General features: G+C 42.9%; 1 protein-coding gene across 1 annotated transcript in view; it reads left to right on the top strand.

Annotated features, from left to right (window-relative positions):
• The window catches only part of LOC109888852 (FERM domain-containing protein 4A-like), a 136,772-nt gene that overhangs the window by 88,154 nt on the left and 29,454 nt on the right, over nt 1-19,164 (top strand). Inside the window, 4 exon segments of the mRNA XM_031822813.1 lie at nt 2,356-2,439; nt 2,543-2,608; nt 2,960-3,017; nt 3,151-3,237. Of these exon segments, the coding sequence (XP_031678673.1) occupies nt 2,356-2,439; nt 2,543-2,608; nt 2,960-3,017; nt 3,151-3,237 (295 nt within the window).

Below are 19,164 nucleotides of genomic sequence, written 5' to 3'. Positions count from 1 at the left end.
TGAGGGGAAGGTGGGATAGGTGTGTGTGTGTGTGTTTGTGTTTGTCTGTGTGTTGACAAATGTCAAATGTGTGTGTGTGTGTGTGTGTGTGTGTGTGTGTGTGTGTGTGTGTGTGTGCGCGTGTGTGACAGGGGAACAATTACACCCTGTGTAGGGGGTCTGTCCCTGGCCCTCTGAGCCCCTCAGAGCAGCAAAGCAAATCGCTCTGCTCCCTCTCCTCTCAAAGGACCTGCCTTTGTCAGCCTGTCCTCCCTCTATCCCTCTCTCCCTTTCCTCTCAACCCCAGTCCCCTGATTCACTCTCTCCATCCAGCTCTGAAGAGTCTGTCTTTAGAGAGGGTCAGTGGGGCGTAGCTTATTGTAGTGTATGTGTGTGTGCGTGCGTGTGTGTGTGTGTGTGACAGGGCTCCACTGTGCATGAGTGTGTGTGTGTGTGTGTGTGTGTGTGTGTGTGTGTGTGTGTGTGTGTGTGTGTGTGTGTGTGTGTGTGTGTGTGTGTGTGTGTGTGTGTGTGTGTGTGTGTGTGACAGGGCTCCACTGTGCATGACTGCTAGCCAATTAAGACCAGAGCAGTGTAGCAGGGTGAGACGAAGCCGGGGAGGGCAGCTCACATGATGAGCCTTCTGCCCCCTAAAACACTTTGCTCTCTATTGATTTACACTTTAATAGGGATGCATGATATATTGGCCACTGTATCGGTTAGGACAGTGAAGGTTAGTTAGAAGCATCGTAGTGAAAATGTGCATTTACAAAATTACATGTGTTTGCAATTATATTTGGTCATTTATAATGGTGTTTTTTACGTTATTATCTAGCTGTAAATACAGATGGATTGCATGGCCTTTACAGCTAAAGGGAAACACATACAGTATCTTATCGTTGCTCTGTATTTTAGAGAGGTAAAGGATACAGATTATTCATCAGTGTGTGAGCGGTGAAGACAGTGTAGATTAGAGGGTTGAACAGCGTTCACCTTTGACCCCATATCCTCTTCCTCACAGAGAGCATAAATAAACATGGCGTCCCACTGAGATCTGGAATGTGACACACACAGAAAAGGAGGTCACCAAATCATGCCAAAATGGTAAAGGCCAGAGATGTAGTGGGGGATAAATGATGTTTACACACCTTTTTTGGTGAGTAAATAGCATTTACAGACATATTAGGCTAGATATTACGCTAGCATTGTTTGCTAGCCTTTTTGGGGGATTTGGTTGGTGGGCCCCCCACTTCGCGGGCAAAACATTTTAGTGACCTCCTAGATGGCGGAGAGAAAGTTTTCTGCAATCGTACACAGTTTTCCATGGGGCAGAGAGAACATTTTGTAATTTTATAAAACATGTCATGCAATTCTACAAATTTTTCCATGGGAGGATGGAGAGACATTTTTGCAGTTTTAAAGCTAATTTCCTGCCATTCGACACAGTTTGCCATGTCTTATGCCATGTAAATGATATCTGAGTGGGAGTGACATACAAAATCAATGGGGGTCCCCTGGAGGTCAAGGCCCCTGGGCACGTGCCCTGCGTGCCCGGACATATTCGGCCATGATTTCTACAAGTTTAGATAGCTGGCTAGACTTCCTTATCAATCTAAAACTGATTAGCTGACATGGCTAATTTCGGTGACTGTCAGTGACTGACCTAACAAGGTGCTGATGCACAACCAAAATCACACCTTGTGGATTCTACTATTCTAACTCTCAACGGTAAGTTGAGACCCCGACTGAGTTAAATATATATATATATATATATATATAGCCAGCTATCTATATATATCTATATATATCTATATATATATAATAAATACAAAGGTTTTCGTTTTTTGGGGGGGGGGTGCTGGGCCGACCGCCTATGTCGCTTATGCCTGGGGCCGGCTCTGATTCTTTGTGCTGTGGTTTCCAGATTGGTTGGTAGAGGTTGGGATTGGGAACCATTGCTCTCGGTCAGGTGTTAAGTTACTGTTATATTTCCAGAGTGTTAGCTGCCTTGTTTCCAGTGCTTTGCCCCAGTCTCAGTCTCAGGGGGCTGGGAGGGTTAGGGGATTACAGACGGGTTTAAGACTGGGAGTCTGGGGTCTTCGTCATCTCTCTCTCTCTCTCTGCAGCTGTTCCCTAGATAGCGCCCAGCCAGCTGTGTGACTGTCTTATCAGTCCCCCTAAAACACAACAGGGCAGCATTACCCCCCCCCCCCACACACCTTGTCAGTTACTAACTCTGGCCAAACCCATAGATGAATCATGAGGAAATACCCTTGGATTAAAGTCAATACATCATTGGAGTAGACAAACATCACATTATTGGAGACACGTTTTGGAGGGGCATATATCACTAATGCCAATCTGCATGTGTTGCAGTAATGACGTGACAAGGTCAGACCTGAAGAAGCTTCCAGCTTTGCCGACTCAGGCCCTGAAGGAACACCCATCTCTGGCCTACTGGTTAGTCCCAGCCTGTCTTATTGGCCTGATTGACCAGGACCACCAAACTCTACTACCTGGTAGCTATGATTCAGTTATATTTTGTGTATGTTTTCTGTTCCAGTGAGGACCGGGTGATAGAACACTACAAGAAGCTCAATGGACAGTCCAGAGGGCAGGCCATAGTCAAGTAAGACTGGACAGGGGAAGGGTGTGTGTGTGTGTGTGTGTGTGTGTGTGTGTGTGTAAGTGTGCGTCTCGTTTTCTCTTTCTGCATGCTCTCTCTCTTGAGCTGTGTGTGTGTGTGTGTTTGTCTCATGTTCTCTTTCTTCATGCTCTCTCCCTTGAGCTGTGTGTGTTCAGACATCTCTCTTACATGCTGAGTGTGTATCCATATATGTTTGTGTGTGTGTGCGCGTGTGTGTGTGCGTGTGTTTATGGTGCTCTCTCTCTTCATTGTATGCTGTGAAGTTGAACACGGGGAGCTCTCTGACTGACAAATGTCTCTCTCTGTGTGTCTCTGTATCTTTGTCTCTTACAGTTATATGAGCATCGTTGAGTCTCTGCCTACATATGGAGTACATTACTACACTGTTAAGGTACAACTTTATCACCTAGTCACACACTCTCTCTCTTGGGGTTGGGGGCTGAGTGGATGGGTGACTTTTTTGGGGGGGCTATGAAATACACACACAACCTCTGATGTGTGTGTCTTCTCGCTGTGCGTGTCAGGATAAGCAGGGAATTCCGTGGTGGCTGGGACTGAGTTATAAAGGAATCTTCCAGTATGACTACCAAGACAAGGTCAAACCCAGGAAGGTAAGACACAGACATGAATTATCTCACTGCCTTTCAATATCCATTGTGTGTCTGAAGCTTTCTAAAGATGTAACATCCTGTCGTTCGATCAGTCACCTGGTAGTCTATTAAATCCCTTCACCTTTGACCCTAGTAATGTCCAACGTCTCCTCGCTAGATGAACGGACACACACACACACACATGCCGTCTGTGAACTCTGACCCCTCAGCCTGACAAAGGCTTCCTGTCTGCCTCAGCTTTCCTGTTTGCCCATCCTGTTCCAGTGTGTTTGTGTGTGTGTGTGTGTATGTGTGTGTGTGTGTGTGTGTGTGTGTGTGTGTGTGTGTGTGTGTGTGTGTGTGTGTGTGTGTGTGTGTGTGTGTGTGTGTGCGTGCATTCCAGTCTAAATGTCTCACCACTGTGCCCCCTTCCCCCCAGATTCCAGCTCTATCCCATAATAGTCTCGTAACTTGAGGTTTCCTAGATGTTACCATGGAGACAGGTTGGGAATGCTGGCCTGGTCTCCTATATTAGGTCACAAGAATGACTTGGGAGTTGGAGAACCAGAAATTGGTTCTGTGAAGTTCCCAGAACATTTGTAAGGTCGCCGCACATGTTCTCATAACACAAAAACTGTACGTCATTCTGATGATTATCGCCTGATGTTGCAAGAACGTTCCTAGAGCACTTTTAATCAGTTCTTTAAAGGTTCCCAGAATATTTCATTAGGTTGTGGGAACAGTCTGGTGGGAACATTGTGGGGACATCACAAAGGATATGTTGCCAAAACACAAAAACTGTCCAGTAGCTGGATAATGGATAATGTTTGTATCAGGGTGCACAAAACATGAATTGGATTTTGCAAGAATGTTCACAGACAGACTTTAAATTATTTAAAGGTTTCATAGCATGTAATTAGTTCGTGGGAACAGTATGGGTACATTACAAGAGAGGGGTTCCTAAAACACAAAATATGCTAATTTGTGATGACATTAATGCAATGTTTAATTGAGGTTGTAAGAATGTTGACTTAAGTTATGGGAGTTGTCTGGCAGGTTCTTGTGACATTGTCCATTAATCACGGTACTCCATTCTGCTTGTTTGTTTTATCTGTTGGCCCCGTTGCCTAGTCTACGCCATTTTACCTGCTGTTGTTGTGCTAGCTGATTAGCTGTTGTCTCACCTACTGTTTTAGCTAGCTTTCCCAATTCAACACCTGTGATTACTGTATGCCTCGCTGTATGTCTCTCTCAAATGTCAATATGCCTTGTATACTGTTGTTCAGGTTAGTTATCATTGTTTTAGTTCACAATGGAGCCCCTAGTTCCACTCTTCATACCCCTGATAACTCCTTTGTCCCACCTCCCACACATGCGGTGACCTCACCCATTACTACCAGCATGTCCAGAGATACAACCTCTCTCATCATCACCCAGTGCCTGGGCTTACCTCCGCTGTACCCGCACCCCACCATACCCCTGTCTGCGCATTATGCCCTGAATATATTCTACCATGCCCAGAAACCTGCTCCTCTTATTCTCTGTCCCCAACGCTCTAGGCGACCAGTTTTGATAGCCTTTAGCCGCACCCTCATACTACTCCTTCTCTGTTCCGCGGGTGATGTGGAGGTAAACCCAGGCCCTGCATGTCCCCAGGCACCCTCATTTGTTGACTTCTGTGATCGAAAAAGCCTTGGTTTCATGCATGTCAACATCAGAAGCCTCCTCCCTAAGTTTGTTTTACTCACTGCTTTAGCACACTCTGCTAACCCTGATGTCCTTGCTGTGTCTGAATCCTGGCTCAGGAAGGCCACCAAAAATTCAGAGATTTCCATACCAAACTATAACATCTTCCGTCAAGATAGAACTGCCAAAGGGGGAGGAGTTGCAGTGTACTGCAGAGATAGCCTGCAAAGTAATGTCATACTTTCCAGGTCCATACCCAAACAGTTCGAACTACTAATTTTGAAAATTACTCTCTCCAGAAATAAGTCACTCACGATTGCCGCCTGCTACCGACCCCCCTCAGCTCCCAGCTGTGCCCTGGACACCATTTGTGAATTGATCGCCACCCATCTAGCTTCAGAGTTTGTTCTGTTAGGTGACCTAAACTGGGATATGCTTAACACCCCGCCAGTCCTACAATCTAAGCTAGATGCCCTCAATCTCACACAAATCATCAAGGAACCCACCAGGTACAACCCTAACTCTGTAAACAAGGGCACCCTCATAGACGTCATCCTGACCAACTGGCCCTCCAAATACACCTCCGCTGTCTTCAACCAGGATCTCAGCGATCACTGCCTCATTGCCTGTATCCGCTACGGAGCCGCAGTCAAACGACCACCCCTCATCACTGTCAAACGCTCCCTAAAACACTTCTGTGAGCAGGCCTTTCTAATCGACCTGGCCCGGGTATCCTGGAAGGACATTGACCTCATCCCGTCAGTTGAGGATGCCTGGTCATTCTTTAAAAGTAACTTCCTCACCATTTTAGATAAGCATGCTCCGTTCAAAAAATGCAGAACTAAGAACAGATACAGCCCTTGGTTCACCCCAGACCTGACTGCCCTCGACCAGCACAAAAACATCCTGTGGCGGACTGCAATAGCATCGAATAGTCCCCGTGATATGCAACTGTTCAGGGAAGTCCGGAACCAATACACGCAGTCAGTCAGGAAAGCTAAGGCCAGCTTCTTCAGGCAGAAGTTTGCATCCTGTAGCTCCAACTCCAAAAAGTTCTGGGACACTGTGAAGTCCATGGAGAACAAGAGCACCTCCTCCCAGCTGCCCACTGCACTGAGGCTAGGTAACACGGTCACCACTGATAAATCCATGATTATCGAAAACTTCAATAAGCATTTCTCAATGGCTGGCCATGCCTTCCGCCTGGCTACTTCAACCTCGGCCAACAGCTCCGCCCCCCCCGCAGCTCCTCGCCCAAGCCTCTCCAGGTTCTCCTTTACCCAAATCCAGATAGCAGATGTTCTGAAAGAGCTGCAAAACCTGGACCCGTACAAATCAGCTGGGCTTGACAATCTGGACCCTCTATTTCTGAAACTATCTGCCACCATTGTCGCAACCCCTATTACCAGCCTGTTCAACCTCTCTTTTATATCGTCTGAGATCCCCAAGGATTGGAAAGCTGCCGCAGTCATCCCCCTCTTCAAAGGGGGAGACACCCTGGACCCAAACTGTTACAGACCTATATCCATCCTGCCCTGCCTATCTAAGGTCTTCGAAAGCCAAGTCAACAAACAGGTCACTGACCATCTCGAATCCCACCGTACCTTCTCCGCTGTGCAATCTGGTTTCCGAGCCGGTCATGGGTGCACCTCAGCCACACTCAAGGTACTAAACGATATCATAACCGCCATCGATAAAAGACAGTACTGTGCAGCCGTCTTCATCGACCTTGCCAAGGCTTTTGACTCTGTCAATCACCATATTCTTATCGGCAGACTCAGTAGCCTCGGTTTTTCGGATGACTGCCTTGCCTGGTTCACCAATTACTTTGCAGACAGAGTTCAGTGTGTCAAATCGGAGGGCATGCTGTCCGGTCCTCTGGCAGTCTCTATGGGGGTGCCTCAGGGTTCAATTCTCGGGCCGACTCTTTTCTCTGTGTATATCAATGATGTTGCTCTTGCTGCGGGCGACTCCCTGATCCACCTCTACGCAGACGACACCATTCTATATACTTTCGGCCCGTCTTTGGACACTGTGCTATCTAACCTCCAAACAAGCTTCAATGCCATACAACACTCCTTCCGTGGCCTCCAACTGCTCTTAAACGCTAGTAAAACCAAATGCATGCTTTTCAACTGGTCGCTGCCTGCACCCGCATGCCCGACCAGCATAACCACCCTGGATGGTTCCGACCTAGAATATGTGGACGTCTATAAGTACCTAGGTGTCTGGCTAGACTGCAAACTCTCCTTCCAGACTCATATCAAACATCTCCAATCGAAAATCAAATCAAGAGTCGGCTTTCTATTCCGCAACAAAGCCTCCTTCACTCACGCCGCCAAGCTTACCCTAGTAAAACTGACTATCCTACCGATCCTCGACTTCGGCGATGTCATCTACAAAATGGCTTCCAACACTCTACTCAGCAAACTGGATGCAGTCTATCACAGTGCCATCCGTTTTGTCACTAAAGCACCTTATACCACCCACCACTGCGACTTGTATGCTCTAGTCGGCTGGCCCTCGCTACATATTCGTCGCCAGACCCACTGGCTCCAGGTCATCTACAAGTCCATGCTAGGTAAAGCTCCGCCTTATCTCAGCTCACTGGTCACGATGGCAACACCCATCCGTAGCATGCGCTCCAGCAGGTGTATCTCACTGATCATCCCTAAAGCCAACACCTCATTTGGCCGCCTTTCGTTCCAGTACTCTGCTGCCTGTGACTGGAACAAATTGCAAAAATCGCTGAAGTTGGAGACTTTTATCTCCCTCACCAACATCAAACATCAGCTATCTGAGCAGCTAACCGATCGCTGCAGCTGTACATAGTCTATTGGTAAATAGCCCACCCTTTTTCACCTACCTCATCCCCATACTGTTTTTATTTATTTACTTTTCTGCTCTTTTGCACACCAATATCTCTACCTGTACATGACCATCTGATCATTCATCACTCCAGTGTTAATCTGCAAAATTGTAATTATTTGCCTACCTCATGCCTTTTGCACACATTGTATATAGACTCCCCCTTTGTTTTCTACTGTGTTATTGACTTGTTAATTGTTTACTCCATGTGTAACTCTTTGTTGTCTGCTCACACTGCTATGCTTTATCTTGGCCAGGTCGCAGTTGTAAATGAGAACTTGTTCTCAACTAGCCTACCTGGTTAAATAAAGGTGAAATAAAAAGAAAAAAACATTCACATAGGTTGCACAGAACATTCCCACAATGATCCACAATTCCCAAATAAGTATTTTATGACATTCATCTCATATTTGATTTAGGTTTAACATAATATTCAATTGATGTTTACACAATATACAGTTGCAAGAAAAAGTTTGTGAACCCTTTGGAATGACCTGGATATCTGCATTGATTACTCATAAAATGTGGTCTGATCTTCATCTAAGTCACAGTAATAGACAAACACAATCTGACTAAACTAATAACACACAAACAGTTGTACTTTTCACATTTTTATTGAAGACATTGTGTAATCATTCTCCGTGCAGACTGGGAAAAGTAAGTGACTCTTAGATTCTCCTTTAGCAGCAACAACCTCCACAGAACGTTTCCTGTAGCTTCTTGCACAACGTTGAGGAGGAATTTTGAACCATTCCTCCCTACAAATCTGTTTCAGTTCATCAATTGGGTTAAGGTCAGGGCTCTGCCATTCCAAAACACGAATATTCTTCCTTTTGAGCCATTCTTTAGTTGATTTACTCATCGTCTTGTTGCATCACCCAACCTCTCTTAAGCTTGAGGTCATAGACTGCTGCCATGACATTCTCCTGTAAAATGTATTAATACACTTTTGAATTCATTGTTCCCTCAATGATTTCAAGGCATCCAGGCCCTGAGGCAGCAAAACAGCCCCAAACCATGATGCTCCCTCCACCATGCTTCACAATTGGGATGAGGTTTTGGTGTTGGTGTGCAGTGCCCTTTTTCCTCCACACATAGCATTGTGCATTTTTGCCAAATAGTTAAACTTTTGTCTCATCTTTCCACAGTACATTTTCCCAGAAGTGTTGTGGAACATCCAGGTGGTCTTGGGAAAACTTGAGATGTGCAGAAATGTTTTTTTTAGACAGCAGTGGTTTCCTTCGTGGTGTCCATCCATGAACACCATTGTTGTTCAGTTTTCTGAAGGTCTTTTGCTGTTACCCTTGGGTTCCTTTTCTCACGTGTTTTAGGATTACCCTTTGTGCTCTTGGAGTGATCTTCGCAGGACGCCTACTCCTAGGGAGAGTAGCTACAGTCCTGAATCTTCTCCATTTGTAGACAATTTGTCTTACCGTGGATGATCACCAAGGTCTTTAGCAATGCTTTTGTAACCTTTTCCAGCTCCGTGCATCTCTATAATGCGTCTCTATAATGTGTCTCTATAATGTGTCTCTATAATGTGTCTCTATAATGCGTCTCTATAATGTGTCTCTATAATGTGTCTCTATAATGCGTCTCTATAATGTGTCTCTATAATGTGTCTCTATAATGCGTCTCTATAATGTGTCTCTATAATGTGTCTCTATAATGTGTCTCTATAATGCGTCTCTATAATGCGTCTCTATAATGCGTCTCTATAATGTGTCTCTATAATGCGTCTCTATAATGTGTCTCTATAATGTGTCTCTATAATGCATCTCTATAATGCGTCTCTATAATGCGTCTCTATAATGCGTCTCTATAATGTGTCTCTATAATGCGTCTCTATAATGCATCTCTATAATGTGTCTCTATAATGCGTCTCTATAATGTGTCTCTATAATGTGTCTCTATAATGCATCTCTATAATGTGTCTTCTAAGGTCCTGTGAAAGATGTTGGGATCGAGGCATGGTTCACACTAAACAATCTTTCTGGAGAAGAACAGATTTGTCAGTAACCCGGCCTTGCGTGCCTTTATTTAAAGGGCAGGGCAGCTGTGCAACCCACACCTCCAATCTCATCTCCTAAATAGAAACACCTGACTCCAAATAGCCTTTGGAGAAGTCGTTAACACAGAGGTTCACTTACTTTTTCCAGTCTGCACTGTGAATGATTACTTAATGTCTTCAATAAAAATGTGAAGAGTACAACTGTTTGTGTGTTATTAGTTTAGTCAGATTGTGTTTGTCTATTATTGTGACTTAGATGAAGATCAGACCACATTTTATGAGTAATCAATGCAGATATCCAGGTCATTCCAAAGGGTTCACAAACTTTTTCTTGCAACTGTATATTGTGTAAACATCAATTGAATATTATGTTAAACCTAAATCAAATATGAGATGAATGTCATAAAATACCAGCAGAACCCATCCAACTTGAAGGAGCTGGAGCAGTTTTGCCTTGAAGATTGGGCAAAACTCCCAGTGGCTAGATGTGCCAAGCTTATAGAGACATACCCCAAGAGACTTGCAGCTGTAATTGCTACAAATGGTGGCTCTACAAGTACTGGCTTTGGGGGGGGGGGGTGAATAGTTATGCACACTCAGGTTTTCAGTTTTTGTCTCATTTCTTGTTTGTTTCACATTTTCAAAGTGGTAGGCATGTTGTGTAAATCAAATGATACAACCCCCACCAAAAGATCAATTTTAATTCCAGGTTGTAAGGCAACAAAATTGGAAAAATTTCAAGGGGGGTGAATACTTTCGCAAGCCACTGTACATATTTACAAATTATGTTTGTGCTATTTTTTTAAGAAATGCCTGGAAATGTCTTTATGGTTGAACTTTATTAATGTTTTCCTTCACAATTCTTGCTCAAAGTTGTGCGTATAGTGCACCACAATAGAGAAAGACAGCGCTACCAAGACTGAGTGCACACTGATTGCACAAGACACAGAGCGTGTTGGGTGTTGCGCTTAAAAGGCTCCATGCGGAATAGGGCTGTCCCAGACCAAAACAAATCTTGGTCGACCGAGAGTCGTCTGTTCTTTCGATTGGTCGAAAATTTGATATATATATATATATATATATATATATATATATATATAATTTTCTATATATAGACACACCCTATGTGTTTTAATAAAATCAACTATATGTAGGCTACTGAGCTTCTCTGATGCTTTAAGCACACTGTTTGATTAAATAATTAAGACACATAAATGACTCAAGGGAGCCAGAGACCGTCCTCCTCCCAATGCTGCTGGCCTTCGCAGATTCTGCCGTTACGCTCCTGAAGTTGCCGGTAATAGACCAGGGGTCGGCAACCTTTTCCACGTGGGTGCTAATTTATCTTACCATTTCTAACGATCTGCCAGTTATTATATTCATATGCACATTTTCGTGGAACAGTTTCATTTTCTTTATATTAAGGTCTTCTTATCTCAAAATCATTGTCATATGGTTAATCAAAATGATACAGTTGAAGTCGTAAGTTTACATACACCTTATCCAAATACATTTAAACTCAGTTTTTCACAATTCCCTGTCTTAGGTTAAAAAAAATCCCTGTCTTAGGTCAGTTAGGATCACCACTTTATTTTAAGAATGTGAAATGTCAGAATAATAGTAAAGAGAATAATTTATTTCAGCTTTTATTTCTTTCATCACATTCCCAGGGGCTCAGAAGTTTACATACACTCAATTAGTATTTGGTAGCAATGCCTTTAACTTGGGTAGAACGTTTCGAGTAGCCTTCCATAAGCTTCCCACAATGTGTTGGGGGAATTTTGGCCCATTCCTCCTCAGAGCTGGTGAAACTGAGTCAGGTTTATAGGCCTCCTTGCTCGCACACATTTTTTCAGTTCTGCTCACAAATTTTCTATAGCATTGAGGTCAGGGTTTGTGATGCCCACTCCAATACCTTGACTTTGTGGTCCTTTAGCCATTTTTCCACAACTTTGGAAGTATGCTTGGGGTCAATGTCCATTTGGAATACCCATTTGTGACCAAGCTTTAACTTCCTGACTGATGTCTTGAGATATTAATATATCTACATAATTTTCCACCCTCATGATGCCATCTATTTTGCGAAGTGCACCAGCCCCTCCTGCAGCAAAGCACCCCCACAACATGATGCTGCCACCCCCGTGCTTCACGGTTGGGATGGTGTTCTTCGGCATGCAAGCCTCCCCCTTTTTCCTCCAAACATAATGATGGTCATTATGGCCAAACAGTTCTATTTTTGTTTCATCAGACCAAAGGACATTTCTCCAAAAAGTACGATCTTTGTCCCTATGTGCAGTTGCAAACCATAGTCTGTCTTTTTATGGCTGTTTTGGAGCAGTGGCTTCTTCTTTGCTGAGCGGCCTTTCAGGTTTGTCGATATAGGACTCGTTTTACTGTAGATGTAAATACTTTTGTACCTGTTTCCTCCAGCATCTTCACATGGACCTTTGCTGTTATTCTGGGATTGATTTGCACTTTTCGCACCACAGTACGTTCATCTCTAGGAGACAGAACGCATCTCCTTCCTGAGCGGTATGACGGCTGCATGGTCCCATGGTGTTTACACTTGCGTACTATTGTTTGTACAGGTGAACGTGGTACCTTCAGGCGTTTGGAAATTGCTCCCAAGGATGAACCAGACTTGTGGAGGTCTACAATTTTTTTTCTGAGGTCTTGGCTGATTTCTTTTGATTTTCCCATGATGTCAAGCAAAGAGGCACTGAGTTTGAAGGAAGGCCTTGAAATACATCCACAGGTACACCTCCAATTGACTCAAATGATATCAATTAGCCTATCAGAAGCTTCTAAAGCTGTTAAATCCTTTTCTGGAATTTCCCAAGCTGTTTAAAGGCACAGTCAACTTAGTGTATGTAAACTTCTGACCCACTGGAATTGTGATACAGTGAATTATAAGTGAAATAATCTGTCTGTAAACAATTGTTGGGAAAATGACTTGTGTCATGCACAAAGTAGATGTCCTAACCGACTTGCCAAAATGATAGAAATTTGTGGAGTGGTTGAAAAATGAGTTTTAATGACTCCAACCTAAGTGAATGTAAACTTCCGACTTCAACTGTATCTAAATCTAAATGAAAATGATACAAATCTAAAAGTAACTTCTATTACCATTGCCAACTATGTAAAAAATAGCCTATATAAAGCCAACAAATTTATACATTGCAGCCTGCAGGTCGAAAATATCCTGATAAAAAGAAATATCCTATGATTCACATTGTTTCAACTATCAACTGGGTATGGCCCGAAGCTAGAGATAGCAAACTTGCAACATTGTATAAAATATTTTGGGCCCTCAGAGTTTCTGCGCCTGTGCGCTCTGGACAAACACAGCTGTAGGCTAATTGTGCAAGGGGAAAGAAATTATCAGGTATTTTATGACGTTTCCACTGGATCAGAGCATTACATTTTTCCCTTTCATGCCAATTGGTTATCTAAAGGGAGAGAGCTGTAAATATTTTTCAAGTACATTGAGGAACTATTGTAATTCTCAATGCATTCGAAAAACAGACTTGGTTTACTTGCTGTTTGAGTTGAAGAAAAGCATACACTACATTTCAAAAGTTTGGGGTCACTTAGAAATGTCCTTGTTTTTGAAAGAAAAGCAAAAAAATGTGTCCATTAAAATAACATCAAATTGATCAGAAATACAGTGAAGACATTGTTAATGTTGTAAATGACTATTGTAGCTGGAAATTGATGATTTCTTTATGGAATATCTCCATAGGTGTACAGAGGCCCATTATCAGCAACCGTCACTCCTGTGTTCCAATGGCACGTTGTGTTAGTTCATTCAAGTTTATCATTTTAAAAGGCTAAATGATCATTAGAAAACCAATTATTACAATTATGTTAGCTGAAAACTGTGATTCTGAATAAAGAAGCAATAATCCTGGCCTTCTTGAGACTAGTTGAGTATCTGGAGCATCAGCATTTGTGGGTTCAATTATAGTCTCAAAATGACCAGAAACAAATAACTTTCTTCTGAAACTCGTCAGTCTATTCTTGTTCTGAGAAATGAAGGATATTCCATGTGAGAAATTGCTAAGAAACTGAAAATCTCGTACAATGCTGTGTACTACTCCCTTCACAGAACAGCACAAACTGTCTCTAACCAGAAATGAAAGAGGAGTGGGAGGCCCCGGTGCACGACTGAGCAAGAGGACAAGTACATTAGAGTGTCTAGTTTGAGAAACAGACGCGTCACAAGTCCTCAACTGGCAGTTCATTAAATAATACCCGCAAAACACCAGTCTCAATGTCAACAGTGAAGAGGCAACTCTGGGATGCTGGCCTTCTAGGCAGAGTTCCTCTGTCCAGTGTCTGTTCTTTTGCCCATCTTAATCTTTTCTTTTTATTGGCCAGTCTGAGATAGGGCTTTTTCTTTGCAACTCTGCCTATGTTTCCAAACTTTTGACTGGTACTGTATATTCGCGTCTGCTTGACTGAAAACATCTCGGTCGACCAACAGCCTATCGACCAAACAATCGACCAGACAACTAAATGGGGTCAGTCCTAGTGCGGAACCACGTGCGCTTAAAAGGGTCTGTGCAGTATAGAAATGAAGACTCAATTAACAGTGTAAAATGTTTTTGTCATTAAGATCTTACATGTTAACAGTTTCATTCATATGACATTTGAACAGCATTTAATCATATAACACATATTGTGACACTTTATATGTTGACAACCTGCACATGCAGGGTTTGGAACTGCAGTATTCGGTTCCAAAGCCACATCTTTTATCTTCTGCACCACTGGGGAAGCTCTCGCGCATCAATTTTTTTGAGTATATAGCCATGGTAGTATAGTCAATAAGGACTACTATGCCTCCATTTTAGCATTCTTAGACATAACTAACCCAGGGAAATACTGGTAACTGGGTTATTCACCATCGCTTCCCCATCCTCTTTATAAGCTGTGTACTTCTGGGCCCATATTTAGAAGGTATGCAAGACTCTGAGTGCTGATCTAGGATCACCTTTGGTTTTCAGATCATGAAAAATAAGACAGGGGGGACCATATCAAGCATCTCAAAGCAGGAATTAAATCAGGTGCATTTTCTTTTTTTTGAACAGTCCATTTTTACACGTTGGTTGTTGTTTTTACAGTTAGTCTAAATTCTGCATTTTTGACTGGACGAAATAAAGACATCCCCTCTTTTAGTAGATTATATCTGAGCTTCAATGTCACTGTTTTTGTTTTTCAAAAGAAACATGGCTAAGGATCTTATGGGATTGAACCTGCACTCTTCAGCTTTGCAGACAGATCATTAACCCTCTCCTCCACCAGGGGACTGCTGTGTCCTTGCTGTGTCTTTGTTGTAGGAGTGGACACCTTGTTCGCCCGCCGCACAACCTAGGCTACACTTGTGAGGAACACGTTATTGTTTATTTCACTCCATTTAGGAGTTTGTTTGTAGCACGCCTGTCAATGTTGAGTAAGGACACACCTGATTATACATAGAAATAGGCCTAGGCTACCTGGCCTGAGTGCAAACGTAGGCCTATTAATGTGCCCATTTGGGGATCTGATAGTATTTCTGATTGTCTTAACTCATCACCACTGTGGAACTTCTCAGAGTCATTTTGTCTTCACCTCAAACAGCAAGTTAACAAGGTCTGTTTTTACATCCACTGAAAATGTTCAAATAGGCTACGTTGAGGAACTATTGTCAATCTTTCCAGCTCTCTTTTGATAACCACTCAGCGTGAAAGGAGAGAAAAAATGTTGTGCTCTGATCCGGTGGAAACCAGGCCTACCTGATTACTTCTTATCCTTTGCGCAAATAGCCTACAGCTATGTCTGTCCAGAGTTTACTGGAGCTGGAAACTCTTAGGGCCCAGAATGTTGTATGCAATGTTGCAAGTTTGCTAGAGCAAATTTCAGGACAGCACGCAGATCTGTAGAAATGGTAAGATAAGTTGGCACTCAAAATGGAAAAGGTTGCCGACCCCTGGTGTAGCCGATCAGGAGTATAACAGCAGGAGCGTAACAGCAGAATCTGCGAAGGCCAGCAGCAGCGGGTGGAAGTTTTTTTTTCTTCTGGTTAGACTATCTTGATCTCTGGCTCCCTCAAGTCATTTGTGTGTCTTAATTATTTAGGGTTAATCATCTGGCTGAAGATTGCAGGTTCAATCCCACATATTCTTTAACCATGAGACTCAGATATACTCTACTAAAAGAGAGGAAGTTTTTATTTCGTCGCTATTTAAAAATCCAGTCAGAAAGGTTATTGAAGTGCTCCTGAGTAGTGCAGCGTTCATATGCACTGCATCGCAGTGTGTGTTACAGCCTGTGTGTTACAGCCAGTCTGTGTTACAGCCGGCCGTGACCGGGAGCCCCATAGGACGGTACACAGTTTGCTCTGGGGGCTTCCTTGGCTCATCATGCTCTAGCTACTCCTTGTGGCAGGGCCGCAAGCTGACCTCATTCATCAGTCGAATGGTGTTTCCCCTGGCACATTAGTGCGGCTGACTTCTGGGTTAAGGGAGGCTGACTTCTGGGTTAAGGGAGGCTGACTTCTGGGTTAAGGGAGGCTGACTTCTGGGTTAAGGGAGGCTGACTTCTGGGTTAACCCAGAAGTCAGCCTCACTTAACCCAGAAGTCAGCCTCCCTTAAGTGAGCAGTGTAATAAGAAGTAGTGTTATTGACATTTTCTGAGGACCTCTAAGACTAGGTCAAATGTATATTGAATGAACATCAATTAAATATTATGTTGAACAAACAAATATGTTATGAACGTCTTAAAAACTGACCGGAAATTGTGGAACATTGTGCAACATTGTGGGAATGGTCTGTGCCACCTTCGTGAATATCAGAATATTCTTGCAACATCCCAGACAACTCCCATAACTGAATTAAATGTTCTGGGAACCTTTAAAGAACATAGTCCTGTGCAACCTAACATAAAACATTGTATAATCATGCACAAAAATTGACATTTTTTTGTGTTTTGGGAAAATATATTTTGTGATGTCCCCACAATGTTCCCACCAAACTGTTCCCACAATCTAATGAAACAAATTGTGGTATGGGAAAATTCTTGCAATATCAGGCAAATGTTTTATACAAACATGGTATAATCATCAGCATGACTGGAGAGTTTCTGTTTAATGAGAACATTTACCACAATCTAACAAACGTTCAGGGAACTTTCACATAACCAATTTTGATTTGTTGGGAAAACATTACTGGTACATTGTGTTATTACCTTACCTGGAATCCTAATGAGAACATTTTGGGAACGTTCTTTGGTGGTTGTTACAACATTTTAGTGAATGGTAGGAGAACATTCTAAGGATATTTAATTCAAAACATAAACATTTTTTTTAAATTACAAATGTTTTGGGGACGTTATCATCCTAATTTTAGATATAATCCTATCTAGAACTTAATGGGAATCTTAGCTAATGTTCAGGTAATGTTTCCGGTTTGCTGGGAGGGGCCCTCTTGGATCTTTCATTATTGGCAGGATGTTTTCTCCCCATATTTCACCATTTGTAGATATATATACACACACACACAATAAAAGGCAGTGGGCCATGCCCAGTTGAAAGGGGTCTGTACTACAATAGAGAGATTGTGTTCAGAGGGGAGGTAGAATGAAGGGAGGCTCAGGACTCTGGCTTCTCATCACCACACTAATGTTATCTACACACAGAGCGCTCTGAAAACATAGAGAGAGTGATGGCACTTTACAGATGGCTATTCATGTCTTTAATAACTCTGGTGTGAATTTCAATGAAGGTTGAGACCCTGTGAAACACTGTGTATAGAGGCTGTGCATTACTGGTTACCTGACAAGGCCACTATCATTATGTCAAACTAGGTTTTCAGTGTTTTAGATTAGGCTGTTTTTGTTTTCAGTTTCACATCAGGAATAGGTTGTGTTTTACTAGGGGACAACCTGGAGTGACTAGACCACCACTTTGAGGTGGCCTTCTGACTGTTTATTTGGGGTTGTTTAAATACTTTACCCCTAAGACACACACACACACACACACACACACACACACACACACACACACACACACACACCGGTAGGAAGTTACAGCTCAACCACAGCCAGGAAAAATTCCTTGTTAGTGAGTTCTGAGTCAGTTATCCAGAGATTAGGGTTTGAGAGTGACTGAAGCAGCTGCTGGTGGTTAAGTAACTGTGTGAAGCTCCAGTGAGAGGAGTGTCCTTTTGACTGAGGAAATCAAATCAAATCCAATTTATTTATATAGCCCTTTGTACATCAGCTGATATCTCAAAATGCTGTACAGAAACCCAGCCTAAAACCCCAAACAGCAAGCAATGCAGGTGTAGAAGCACGGTGGCTAGGAAAATCTCGCTAGAAAGGCCAAAACTTAGGAAGAAACCTAGAGAGGAACCAGGCTATGTGGGGTGGCCAGTCCTCTTCTGGCTATGCTGGGTGGAGATTATAATTGAAATGAATTGGATTGAGATTTTCTTGACAGATATTGAGCCCATATCTCTGCTAACTAGTGTGTTGCCGGATCAGACAGGCATATGAAGGTATGGAACAGTGATGAGTAATGAGTGAGGAGTTTGCCTTGGTTTGTAAACACCCTTCCTAACCTCACACCTTTTAACATAAACACATTGAAAAAACTACGACCAAAACAAAAACAACAGGAAGCAGTAGGCATGTCTCCATAGTGACTAAAGAACAGTCTGGAAACATTTAACGCCCCCCCAAACTCACCGCCCTCCAACTTTCTGAGGGAGGAACTGAGAAACAGGGAGAGAAACAGGGAAAGGGGGGGAACCAGTGATGGTAAGTGGGTCCCCTCTAGACCCTAGTCCCCAGACATGCTTCTAGTCCTAACTGACTGCTACTGTCTCCAGGTACAGCTCTGCCCTGTACTAGAATAGACCTTGGCTTTACTCCAACATTACTGAGCAGTTATACACCATTCTATTCTTTATACAATACCATGGGTGTCCACTTCAAGCTTTCTCAGGCATGACCTTTTCTTTGTAGTCACACACAAACACACACACTGGCCTAACAGTGGACACACCCTTTGCCATTCTCAGTGCTGTGTAGAAAGGCAGTGTCACCATGTCTGTATCTGATATTATTGTTGAGATTTATTCTCAGTTTCTCTAAAGCTGTTACTAAATACACACCACTTATAGAACTCCTGTCAGTTGTTAGTTTGGACAGAGCTTCTTGAATATTGAAACTGGTTTAATTCCTCATTATATTGTGCTGAACATTTACATTTTGAAGTAGCCTTACTGTAAAATGTAACTGTGGTTTGCAGTAATGTTCTATGGCTCATTGACTATGATTACTAAAGTCTGATCTGAGGGAAGATGAAAGCGATGGTCTCAGCCATTGGATGGCCGACCCT

The sequence above is a fragment of the Oncorhynchus kisutch genome, linkage group LG4 (genome assembly GCF_002021735.2).
Source record: "Oncorhynchus kisutch isolate 150728-3 linkage group LG4, Okis_V2, whole genome shotgun sequence".
Lineage (NCBI taxonomy): Eukaryota > Metazoa > Chordata > Actinopteri > Salmoniformes > Salmonidae > Oncorhynchus > Oncorhynchus kisutch.
This window is presented reverse-complemented; position numbering and strand designations above follow the sequence as displayed.